The 13213-nt window shown below is 38.0% G+C and overlaps 2 protein-coding genes across 5 annotated transcripts in view; both read right to left on the bottom strand.

Moving 5' to 3' along the window:
* Window positions 1–1006: 1006 nt before the first annotated feature.
* LOC147140864 (uncharacterized) lies at window positions 1007–7246 on the bottom strand. Its single transcript, XM_086044012.1, has 4 exons — window positions 7092–7246; window positions 6963–7010; window positions 5256–5368; window positions 1007–1610 (listed from the first exon to the last, which is right to left on the bottom strand). Exons 1-4 carry the CDS (start codon window positions 7126–7128, stop codon window positions 1485–1487), a joined length of 324 nt encoding a protein of 107 aa, XP_085900138.1. The 5' UTR covers window positions 7129–7246; the 3' UTR covers window positions 1007–1484.
* A 3342-nt stretch (window positions 7247–10588) lies between these two features.
* The window catches only part of LOC147140865 (MAM and LDL-receptor class A domain-containing protein 1), a 51293-nt gene continuing 48668 nt past the window's right edge, over window positions 10589–13213 (bottom strand). For all 4 annotated transcript variants that reach the window (XM_086043061.1, XM_086043059.1, XM_086043062.1 and 1 more), the window contains 4 exons: window positions 12148–12268; window positions 11362–11458; window positions 11208–11277; window positions 10589–10819 (listed from right to left, as the gene is read on the bottom strand). In XM_086043061.1, coding sequence (XP_085899187.1) covers window positions 10724–10819; window positions 11208–11277; window positions 11362–11458; window positions 12148–12268 — 384 coding nt within the window. In that variant the 3' untranslated portion in view covers window positions 10589–10723. The remainder of the gene's footprint in view (window positions 10820–11207; window positions 11278–11361; window positions 11459–12147; window positions 12269–13213) is intronic.

Below are 13213 nucleotides of genomic sequence, written 5' to 3' on the forward strand. Positions count from 1 at the left end.
TTTTAAGAAATACTTTTTGGGAAAAAGTATATACCGGTATTTACAAAAAATGTATTGAGTCATTATTTTCAGACAAAAAGTATATTTTGGGAAAAAGTCATCTGTTTAATTAGAATAAGTCATTGTATAAAAATGTTTGTAGAAAAAGTCGTATTTTAGAAGAAAACTGTTTTTTTGGGACAAAGTTGAATATTTAATGGAGAAAGTGGTCTACTTGAGTAATTCCCAGTTTAAAAATAAGTTGTACATTTTCGTGGGTCATTTTCAGAAAAAGTAGTTGGGACATTTGGGGGAAAAAAAATGTATCAAATTTTAAAAGAGTCAATCCATCCATCTTCAACACCGCTTACCTTGTTCAGTCTCGCAGGATGCACTCGTTAAAAAGCATGTTTGAGGACATGGTATATTTTAGAAGGAAAAAGTCATTTTTGAGAGCGCTGAAAATTTTTTGTTGGAAAAAAGGAATATAGTTGAGAAAGTACAAAAAAAAATGAACTACTTTTTGATTCAGATTTTCGCAGAAAAGAAAAAGCATATTTTGAAAAAGTGATACTTTTTATGAGAAAAAGTCACATTAAAAAAATATTGAAAAAGATGTATTTTATAAAAAAAATTAAGTTGTACATTTAATGAGGATAAAAAGCAGAATATTTTAGTCATTTTATAAGGAAAAATTATATATTTTTTCAAAAGGTCAATTCATCAGAAAAAAGTTGTGCATTTTCTGAGAAAAAGTCCTAACGTGTGTGTGCGCAGTCATCTTTGACATTTTGAGGGGCCTCTGTCGTAAACCAAAGGCCCATGTTATATACTGTTATAATAATGTGTTTGGTGCTCAAGTACAGCACACAAGCTGGGAAACAACTTCACTTTTTAATGGTGGGCTGGGGAACCTGCAGACTATGGGCCATATCCAAATCATCATCAAATGGATATGTCCTCTTCGGATTTCCTGAGCACTAAGTCCCATCAAAATCTCTCCTAATGACAACAACGTAGGCATCCATATGGTGAACTCATTTTTAATGCAAGAACACAAGAGTGGGACTACTTCTACTGGTTGCCTGCAGCGGAACTAAAAGCAATAACAAGGACACCTGAGTTCCCGGTATGATAGGATTGGTGCTTCAGTCAGAGGCCTACATCATTTCTATGCGTATTTTTATTTTTTGCATGTGTGCCGAAGCTGTCAAATTCATTTGGCATTAATCTACTGCTAATTGATGGCACCGCGGAATGACAAGAGCTGCGCTTGATACAGCATACTGCTTGGATGGGCACCTGAGTTTCGAGTCAAATTTAAATACAAACCCTGCTCCACTACATTATACAGCTAACAAAAAGAAGAATCATTGAACGGTACGCGTCATATTAAAAATGGGTGGGAGAAGAATGATAATTGTAAAAGCCCCTGACAGCATCTTCATTTGTCACGGATGAGGTCGAAGTGAGGGTGTTGGGGGATTCACATAAGTGAAAAACACTCAAAAGTCGAGAAGTTCCACTTCAAAAAACAGGGTGGCATTGGCTGGGATGACGGGAGGGAAGCCCTTGCTGCCATACGCATAGTCCGGTGTGCAGGTCAAGCGCGCCACTTGCCCCTTGCTCATCTGGAAAACAAAACGGACGACGTTTAACGTAACATAACAGAAATTTCCTTTGGGGATGAATTTAGGATTAAAAAAGTAGGATTTAGGGTAAAGGTTAGGTGTTTGTGTTATCCTGCTCAAACAAATTGCCTAAAACTCTCATTTGCAAATGTAACATATGCTTTTAAAGACAGTGGTGCCGTGTTTTAACAAGGAAAAAAAGCACACTAATACTGTACTCTAAAAAAAAAAAAAAAAACACCGCATCATAACAAATACATTTAATTGACAGAATCAAATAGTTTTTGCATCATGGTTTAACCCAATGACGCCTGAAGCCCCTCGTGAGACCTCTCTCTGAAAGCTACGGTCGTCTTTGGAGTCACCCTTGAAAACCTGACATTTTCGCCACCTACAAAATAATTAATATCTCAGCCCCTGTAGCAGATAGAAACATAATACCAAAAGAATTTGAGATCTTAGACATGTGGCTTTCACACAGGTCTGAGTTTATTAATCTTTACTGTTTCAATCGAAGATGCAAGTGAAGCACTATCTTTAATTTAAAAAAAAATCGAGTGGTAATTACCATGCTGTATTCTCTTACAAAGACGTTGAAATCGTCATTGTCTACGAACATATATCTTAACCATACATCACGTTTGGATGGTTTCAAAGCTTTGAAGTCCGCGAGTGTGTCGTCTATATCACTGCCGTGACTTATAGCAGAGCTCCCGCGATCGACTGTTGCCGCCAATACTCCTCGAATAAATTCCGCATATCCTCCAACAACTCACGACACCGTCACTTGTATATTCTGAAGCATTTCATTGGCTAAGAGACCGAGAATTGGATTAAAAAAAGAAAATTACATACGCTCTCCGGCTTTAAAGGGAGAAACACGCAACAGCACTCCCGGCTTTAGTGGTAGAAACCCGTCCTTAATGGGTTAATGCTGCAATCCAATTCATTGTGATGCACCTTCTGGCGTGCCAACGTTAGCCACCGGGAGGCATATTGTATTATATTATATGTATTATACAGTCAGGTAGACACAATCAAAGTAGTAATGCTTATACTACTACTGCTACGTATTAGTGACTCAGTAAGATGCCGTAATATTATTCATTTCTTGTAGAGGACAAAGAATATATGCATGTGAGTATTGTTATATTATCTGTCTAGGTGTTACTCCACTGTTTGTATTCAAATATCCGTTGCTTTTAAGACCCCAAACTACCGTATTTTACGAACCATTGGGCGCAACACATTAGGCACAATATCAACGAGCGGGTCCATTTAAAAAAATCATACATAAACCACCCTGGGTGATAAGGCGCATTATTTTTGTGAAGAAATATATATGAAATAGTTTATTCTAATGGTACCGTATGTTTGTTTATTTGATAGATTTAGCGCTAGTATGCTAGGTTCAGACCGGCTGAAAACAGATAGCACCACGTGTCTCATTCGCTTTTGTTTGCCATGTAAGGGGGGTTGCTTCGGGCGGAGGAGGGGATACTCTGACAGATGAAAAAAAAAGTTTGAACATAGCTAGTCAATCTGGTGACCTGTGGTTGTGTTATTATTTTGCCTGATGCTAAATGCTATCATGGTTGACAGTTCAAGAGCTGGAAATACAGTATGGAAATACAGTATGCTGCCAGAAAAGCTTTGGGTGTACCGGCGACCGCAGCTAATAGGATTACACTTCCCATTATCCTTACACACAAAAGCAGGAAGTAATTCTAATTCCGGTATGACGAAAACAAGACATTTGCAAGCGATTAGATGCAGATGAGAATGAGAACGCAAACATGAGTGTGAACGGACAATAAATAGGAAGGAATTTAACTTAACATTTACCTCCCACAGACCACAATGATATTATACCACAATGTAACATTGGAAACGCACAGCCAGAAATCCTCAGCTGACCGCGGCATTAGGCTCGTAGAACCACACTTACCATGATTCTAAGATACAGAAGCAGGAGGTACTCCTACTTCCAACGACAAAAAAATAGATGCCTGCTAGCGATATGGGCATGAGAATGACAACGCAAATGTAATAGGAAGGAATTTGAATTTGACAAACTGAAAAGCCCACATTCACCCATATATAGGGCACATTGCATTATAAGGTGCACTGCCAATTTTGGAGAAAACCAAAGATTTTAAGTGCGCCTTATGGTCCAAAAAATATGGTATTGATGCTAACCATTAGCATGTCAATGGCATTTTGCATTGTGCAAAGAGGACTTTCGAAAGGAAAAGCCACTGTATTTTGTTGGTTCAATTATGAAACTATTAAACATTAATAATAAACTGATAAGCATCTGTTCATTCTCGTACAAATGTTGCCTGCGCAGTTTTTGGGATGGTGACTGTTGACATTTTCCTCTCCAAACAGAACTTTGCATGCTCTCCCTGTGCTTAAAGCGAAAGTCAACCCAAACATATTTTTTTCAAGAATATGTTCTATGCAGGACCACTACTTGAAACACAGCATTCTGATTAATATTGTGTTGGTGCAATATGAGTTGAGCAACAAAAACCCACCCATTTTTAGCCAGAAGTGACAAAATGGCCGCTCCCTGAGATGGCTAAAAACGGGTGGATTAACTCCTATTCCACAAACTCAATATTTATTCAGAATGCCTTGTTTCAACTAGTGGGCCTGCATAGAACATATTCTTGTAAAATATATGTTTGGCTTGACTTCCCCTCTAAGTGCATTATCTACCGCATTATCTACGGCTTCTTCCCGGACTGCAACGCCATGTGTTTCAGGTTCAATGAAGACTACATCGTTGAGAGGTGCAATGTGCCCTGTGATGGGATAGTGAAAAAGCCCATTGTGTAATCCGCCATTTTCCCCCAAACATAGCTGGAATAGGCTCAAGTTCATCTGCAACCATAATGAGAATAAGCACTCGAGAAAATATAATTCTCTAGAACTCTATATTCTTACACACACATTATTGACTGAATGGAAGTAACTCAAATAAAACATAATTACCACAATGCAATCTGGTGACATCTAACAATAGCCGGTTTACTTGGAGCCATGTCTTCTCATTAGAAAGGATCAGAATGACCAAATGGAAGTAATACGCTCCATGTAAACACCTCAATCGGAATAAAAAGTCAGAATCCAAATGGAATTTTATTTGGATTCATAGGGGTGGTATATTCCTTTTGCCAATCCGAATGAGCATCATGTTAACGGTTCAATCAGAACAGCCAGGCTGCGTCCGGTATGCGCATGCTCTGTCTTGACATCAATGCGTAGTGATGTCGTCGTATATGCACTTTAAAATTGAAGCATCTTACGAGAGCTCTTCTGTGACGCGAGAACTTATTTTAAAGTACTGCTAATTTGTTTTTATAAAGATGCTGCTTTAATAGAAGTGTTTTAAAAAAAAAATCACAAACACTGTGGTAAATAGATGAACTCCATCTTGATAAATCACGGGATGTTTACATCGATCTCCGTGTGACACACGGCTGATCTGATGAACAGGGTGGAGAATGTAGACAGCGGAGTGGAAAAGATCACGTCACATGAAAACAGGTGACTAGATCTTCATTCGGAATGATTTCAATCAGAATGACAAAAAAGTCTCCATGTAAACCCGGCCGCTGTCTACTTATTTTTCCTTACCTGAGCTACACCTTCATCCCAGCCACGAATGACCTCACCGTGGCCGATCTTAAAACGGAAGGGCTTGCCTCGGTCTCGGGAGGAGTCAAACTTCTGGCCGTCTTGCAGTGTGCCTAGATCACAATGACGACAAATTAAAATAATGTCAAGGTTCACCTTTGAAGAGAGAGGTGGTTGCAGTAGGCATCTAACGTTTCGCTGGATCACAAACTGTACAGCAACACCACTTGGACAAACTACATGGTCAAAACTCAAAATAAAGCTAAAGATGCTAATTTAAATATTAAAACCTGTGGGCCAGAAAAACTTTATAAGCACAAAAAATAGCAATACATTTGTTTGGAGTGAATGGAACTTTAAAATGTGCAATTTTCTCAAGTGTATTTTAATACAAATGAGAAAAATATAAACCACTCTTCTACAGACGACGAAGAAGAAGAAGAAGCAACTGCCACCATAAGAACGGAAGTAGAAGAACTGTAGTTACGGCACTTTGGTTTTTGTTTCCACAAGGCGCATTAATCCACCAGGACAATCGAGTGAAACTGCAACAACCTAATAAACCGCGACGTAGCGAGAGAACACTGTCTAGCTGTTTCCCTAACAACGTATAATTGTGATTAGTAGAGGTGAGCATCAGACTGACGGATGCCCATTTTGCTGGCGATTGACGGGACACCTTTTAAAAATGGACTGACGAATGACAGAAATGCTTTTTTATTCGTCGGTGTAATCGTCTCTAACAGGGTCCATCAGTCCGTCACTGGCTGACCGTTAGTCAGTTACTGGCTGACACCCATTTTTCTGAATTTTTTGGGGGGACAGAGTGATGGACCAATGGACTGACTGACAATTACAATTCAGTTTGTCACGAAAAATGACGGACTGATGAATAATGGACGGATACCGGCCACTGACGAATCAACAAAATTTATTAAAATGCCCACCTCTAATGATTAGTAATTGAGATTACTATCTTGAGCCAAATAATCATGATTATAATTCATGTACATTGAAAATCAAACAGCACTTGCTCATTTCTCAACTGGTTTTATAAAGTTTACTTTGTCAAGGTCAAAACATGTACTATTAATACAAACATTTTATCAAAAAAAAAAAAAAAGTCTACCGATTTAGCCAGCACTTTTGAATATTTTACTTTTTAATCCTTATTTCTGTTTTCGTGCAGTCTGCCAACCTTAACTGCATTGAAACTTTGCCCCCACTAGCTTAGCCAGGAAGTAGGCACCCAGCTCAAAGGGGCGTGACGTATCTATACCTCTGACTTTCCCCATTTTCCCAAAATGGCGGGGAGAATGTGTACATGCGCAGTACGACGGATTGGTTACCACAGGCTAGATCGAGTTAGGCAGTTAGGTAGTCATTCGTTTTACTTTATTTAGCCTGGCGTAATAATAGATACGCGTATCACTTACGAGGAAGACTTAAAGCAATGGCAGAGCGCTCAGCCAAGTTTCAATCAATGAAAATGCAGGAAGCTTGACGTTAACGACAGTATGACACACCGCTCGCTTGCTATTCAAAACCAAGTACTAAAATATTTAAATAAAATACACACATATTTGAGTAAAGTACATTTAAGAAGTCAGATACTCCCACGCAAAGTGATCCTAAAGAAAATGGTTCGTCAAAAAAAGGTATTTCTCTTTAGAGCAGCTGAGGTGGGAGAAAACAATGGGAGCTCACCGACGTAGTGCACGGATACGTTCTGGCCTTTCTTCGGAAAACTCACGCCTGAAAAGACAAAAACAGGCATCAATAATGTTTCCTTTTCCATATCTATTGGAAGAACATACACAATTAAACGTCATTTACCGTCTCCTGGCTTTATGACTTCAACGGTAACACCCATTTTCGCGAAAGTGACTGGAGCCCTGTCTGTCACGTTTAGTTTGCGGGGCAGTGGGCGGTGGCCGTGTGGGCTGACGCTTCCGGTGAGCCTGCGCCTTCTCGCGTCAACAGCGCCACCATGGACGCATTAGTGACATCTGTGGTTCGGAGTATGAATTACAATACTAATAATTAAACGGACAGTGTGTAGAATGGTTTGATTTTTGAATGTTCATTCATTTTAAAAACCCATTATTAATTTCGATAATATGCAAACAAATATGTTCTATCACATCAATGTACATTTAAAAATATATATATAATCGTAGGTCTAGTAATCGCTAATTACGGTATACTGCATTACATGGGGTGTGTCTCCACGACAGGAGGCTGCGTTGCTTCGCTGCCATCTTTCTGCTACGGATACCCAAAGGAGAAAAACTTGGCCAACGTAGTTCCTCAACGTCATGACTACAGCATGTGTAACAAATACAATGCACTTCGTCACTTGAAATACTAAAAGTCTTTTGTGATGACATTTTGCTTGCCCCTCTGCTGAGGAAACTGGTGGATGGCTTGCGACGTATGGTCTTTCTGAGGCACCGTCGTGTGTGTGCTTCAAAATGCATGCGCTTCAAACATAGATCGTTGCATTCTATTAGTTCACTACTAGGCGGCAAATTTTACAAAATGTCCCTTTGATATGAATTATTATTTGTTTGTTTATTTATTTTTTTAAAAGAACTGTCATCGGGAGCAAGGCCTTCTCTTTGGTGGTTGAAACAGTGTCAGAAGCATTGGCCTACATTTGCAACCTAAATTCAGTGGTGCACACAATGATGCCTTTTTCAAGCATACCATCAAACTAAACATAGACCAAAGAGAATTACCGGTACACATTGTGTATGTACAGCAACATCCAATGTCCGCTTAGCTTAATGCTAACAAACACTGCAAAACGCCATTGACATGCTAATTTTTAGCATTGAGTCACGGTTTTACAAGCAACATATTTTTTGCTAACAAATGGTTGTGTACTACATGTAGACTTATAATATAACACAGGGTTCAACGGTTTTGGATAAGGCTACTGTCGTCTAATTGCGATTTTTTTTTCCCGTCTCAAAATTGCAATTTAGACTTCATTTGTGATTATTTTTTCAAGGTCCTTTTCAACAAACATTTAATTCATCTTTATTACAACAAACAATATCAGGTCTACTTCATGTTATTAGATACTAAGATAAAGAAAATGAAGCATTAATATGAAAAAGTTTATCTACTACGATTACATGTGTAAGCTTAGTAATTACTCGTACGTGCAGTCAAAGCATTCACCATGACAGCATAATTTACCACAGAGGTATGACATTAACACTATACCGTAAATCAGTGAAACATATGTAAACATGTGGACTGCACTTCTTAATCACTCAACCTATCATAAAGGGCGTTAAATAAAACATAAATGTATAAAAATGTTTACCAATCTAAAGACCACATCACACATGCTAAACTGTTACTCACACTGCCATATGCTACCATTTGCTTCACTTAGTTCTTTTCAGGAATGCCATTTGCAATCTTTTTTCCAGCCACAACTTGTCCGAGCATGTTACCCACATCTTTATGCTATATTTAGATGGCTTGCTTGGCATAATACTGAATTGGATTTGAGTTACATATGAGTGGTAGATGCTTCACACTTGTCCCAAACGTCTGTGGTCGCTGTCAGATTGTCTTGTTGACAACGGCCTGCATGGCCTTGTATCCCAGTTGTCTAAGACAGTCAGCTGTGACATTTGGAATTTTTTAAGTGACACGGTGGACTGAAAAAAACATCCAGCAATACTCTACATCCCTTAAACTGCCCGTAGATTTTTTTTTCTGGATTTGTATACACCAGCAGCACATCAAAAGACCAATGCTTGTGTTTATATTTTTCTGGTTTAGTAACTTCCAACTTACTTTGTAAATTTGTGTCCCTTTCAAGTTTACCACAGTGGTTTCAACGGATTCACAGCTCAAAGCAAAGCTTTGATATTATCAGTCCGGATACGGCAAGTCGTCAACTACCTTCTACAACAAATAACTTCACTTATGATGTTTGATCTGGCATTGTACGACCACACAACGAACTGTGTGCCAAAGCGTCAAAACAAAAGCTGATCTTCTAATGTGTGAGTGCAGCTTCTTTTTGTTGCAAAGTTGAATTAGTGGGATTTAAATCTATGGCAAAGTACTCGTAACATATGGTGGATTTTTTTTGTGCCGCGACAAGCCTTTTGCATATATTCAAACAGATTTAAAGGTTGAAAAATAGAATAATGTATTGGAATTTTTTGGGGTCATATTGTTAATGTTTAACATACAAATGACAATATTTAAATTGCAAAGAACTGCAAAAATACATGGTGACAATAGCAGTTCTCTCCAGTGGTTGTGCATGCATGTGTGCATGCATTTTTGCTTAGGGCAGCGGTCTTGGCACAAAAATATGTTTTTGCACTCGGGCCTATCACCATGACATTAGTCCTCTGCAGACAGGAGAGGGAGTGAAGCAGCGCGACTGAATGTTGATGACGTAAGTAAACAAGCACGGATGTAAATGACCATTTATCAAGTCTGACAAAAACTACGGTAAATAAGTCGATATAGTAATCATCGTGACGGCCTATATCACGGAACAAATTAAACTCGTATCTCAAGGCACCACTGTCATTTCAAATGTGTTTTACTTTAGGGCTGCATTGTGCGGTAGTTGTTAGCACGTTTCCCTCACAGATCTGAGGTTTGCAGTTCAAATCCTTGCATTTGCATGTTAGGTTAATTGCAAATATTGAATTTCCAACAGGTGTAAAGGGTTGTTCATACCTGTCATCCTGGGCTGTGCTGAATCTTACAAAAGTTGTAATTTGCCCTACATTTCTGTATATAATTTTACACAGTATTTATCGCTCAGCGGGAGAGGTGGGGGAAACGGAACGGATATTTCTATATAGAATCTTACACAGTGTTTATCGCTCAACGGGGGACGGGGGGACGGACTTTGCTCGTGAAAGTCGGCCGAAGTCTGCAGTCGGAATCGCTAACGGACGCTCCAGATTAGAGCCGAAATGGGCAAGACGAGATCGGTCTAACAAAAAAGAGTTTTTAATTAATTTTTTTTTTCCCGTACAAAAATGTTTATACGGCGTACACAAGTTGAAATGATCAAAAAACGTATAAAATACGGGGAAAACGTACAAGTTGACAGGTATGGTTGTTTGTAAATGTGCCTTGTGATTGGCTGGTGGACAGTCAAGGGTGGTCTCCACCCCTCACCAAGTTACCTTAGGCTCTAGCAAACCCATAACGCTCTATAGAAAATGGATGGATCTGAGTAATTTAAAAGACACCAAGAATTCTTTAGATTGCTGTTTTTATATATAAGAAAAAAAGTAATAACATGTTCCAATCCAGAAAAAAGCAAGTAAGTTCTATATTATGTTTTTACATATTCAAAATAAGTAGAAAACACACAACCAAAACGGGTTTATCTTTTATCCTTATTTCTTATCCTCATACTTTCACAGGTTTGAAATAGACTGCTAAACAAAAATAATGGGATGTTGATGCTAGCCACTGGTTGAATCTGTGTTGGTTTTACTTGAAGAGCCATCGTACAGATTGTTGAAGAAGGACATGTTAGATACACTCCCGTGCTCTGTGCTCTGAAAGGAAACAAACACACACACACACATATATATATATTCCTATTAAAACAGTGGAAAACGAGGGGTTTAAAAGACTCTTCAAAGTACTAGACGTTACGAGCTGTGTTCTTATGTTTACATTCATGGCACATTTTGATAAAAATTGTCACTATTCAAATTAAAACCTGCTCAAAAAGGTTAGCTGACTTAAAATGTCATTTTTTTCCTTTTTAGTTTTATACACATTTTAAATGTTTAACATTAGGAAAATGGTCAGAAATGTATATATATATATATATATATATATATATATATATATATATATATATATATTTTTTTTTTTTAAATTATATTTTACTATTACTGTGGTTCAGAGAATCCAAAAAATTCTCAGCAAATCACTTACACCTATTCTGCAGTCAAAGAGGTCAAACGCGGAGTTCTGACTGAGCACATTGTTGCTCGTCGCAGATGATCTGCACCAGAAAAACAAAACATTAAAAAAGAGAGTATGTATGCTTTTATGTATACATGCTCGCATTTGCAGGAATTAGCCATACTTTGCACAGTGCTTCCAGTATAGTATAGTGAGGAAGATGACGATGACGACTCCAGCAAGGAGAGTCAGACCCACGGCCAGGCCCACAGACAACATATCTGCAGAGAACACCCCAAAAATGGAAAATGTGTATACATAACAGATATACCACTGTATGCATATACATATATAGCCCCCCCCCTCTGATACACAAACATGAAGAAAAAACAATAATTACAATAACAATGAAAAGAAAATATGAAAAAAAAAAAAAAATAACAAAAACAATCAAAAATTAGCCAAAGCACACCTAACAAAACCTTCCATGCTCAAAAGGGTGTGGGAAGAAATCTAGACTTATTAAATCCCACCCCTTCTCCACTTTTTTCTCAATTTATACCTCTGTTCCTCATCTATGGTAAAAATAATACTAAAGTTAATAATAACAGTAATAATAATAATAATGTACCACTACATAGTGCTAATATAAATTAATAAATACTTATCGTGTACATACCATCATTATAAATCCACATAGACAAAGGTCCAAAACCCATCAGTCAACATTAGCAAAACACCCGAACCAAACTATAGTAAACATAATTATCCAAGTACAAATCAGCAATACTCCAAAACACCTAGTGACTCTCTCCCACTCCCTCTGTATTCCATGAATATATAACATTTATATTTCATTCTAAATTGATTTTTGTTTGTACAGTGTTTTAATCCCTCACCTATATATTTTTTTTTGTTTGCTTGTTTTATTTTTTAAAAATGTTTATCCTATCAAGTGTGTCAGTGTTACCTGGTTTATCATCATCAGGGTCAACGGTGGGATTGGTGTGGCAGGGTCCATGGAAAATGCCGATGTCATCGAGGGCAACACTCCCACCTGCGACCCCCCCCCTCTGATACACAAACACAAACTGGGGCACAAAATAACGCAATTAATTTAGTATGACATAAAAACCTTTCTGTTGTATGTGAATATACATTCAATGGTCACTTAATTTGGGACATCTGTGCAATTTCGGGCTGCCGCACACTGCTGATTATTCGGAACCCAAATAGGACCAGACCATTGCAAAAAAGCACAGTTTTCTTTGTGAATTGTGCGAGGCTGTATCGGGTTCTGAGGCTCCCCATACAATATGTTGTACTAGACCAGTTTTTTTTTTTAATTTATAAAAAGATAAGAGGGTGAGCCAAAGAAGATGTACGCTTGCTACAGAAAGAGGACGTGGGTGAGAATAAAGAGGAAAGTGAGGATATATTGAAATGTGGGCCTCACTACCATTCATTTGAATGTACAGTGCGTGGTACATAGCGTATTTTTACCACATTCTTTGCTATTTCAGCTAAAGGTACATATGAAATTATAAAAATGGTTAAGTATTGTCATAAAACACAATATACTGTATACTGTACTGTATATACTGTATACTGTATTGTAATGTATATGCTGTATTTTTATGACTTGCGGTGACCGGCTGTGTCTCTGTGGCGGTGGTAAATAAATAAATATATTTTTTAGCGTGTGTGACACCTCCTGTACATTTGGATTGGCGGTAATTTACGACAACACTTTATTGTAAAATTGTGATTCAAATTTTGAATTGCCGTAAAACCAGAGGCCTAGTGATCAAACAACACTAGACAGTAATGCAAGAAAACAGTTGCCGTACACTGCACGCTGTGTGTGGCCCTTAAGTTAAAACAAATATTAATAATACTTTTAGCACAACTATTCATCTTCAACTAATACTCAAAATTGTGTCACAATACAATGTGGTACATTGAGACTTAAGTATAAATCGTTCGTGACCACGCTCGCAAAGAATCTTAACCCAGTGAAATATGGGGGAGATTTG

The sequence above is a fragment of the Filicampus tigris genome, chromosome 10 (genome assembly GCF_054856515.1).
Source record: "Filicampus tigris isolate MCC_2025a chromosome 10, RoL_Ftig_1.0, whole genome shotgun sequence".
In the NCBI taxonomy this organism is placed as follows: Eukaryota; Metazoa; Chordata; class Actinopteri; order Syngnathiformes; family Syngnathidae; genus Filicampus; species Filicampus tigris.

Bases quoted from the DNA above. Each gene is read 5' to 3' on its own strand.
- LOC147140864 (XM_086044012.1), bottom strand. From the start codon at position 7,128: ATGGGTGTTACCGTTGAAGTCATAAAGCCAGGAGACG. The intron at 7,011-7,091 runs GTAAATGACGTT...TTGTCTTTTCAG, and splicing joins AGTCATAAAGCCAGGAGACG to GCGTGAGTTTTCCGAAGAAA. The intron at 5,369-6,962 runs GTGAGCTCCCAT...ATTGTGATCTAG, and splicing joins CGTATCCGTGCACTACGTCG to GCACACTGCAAGACGGCCAG.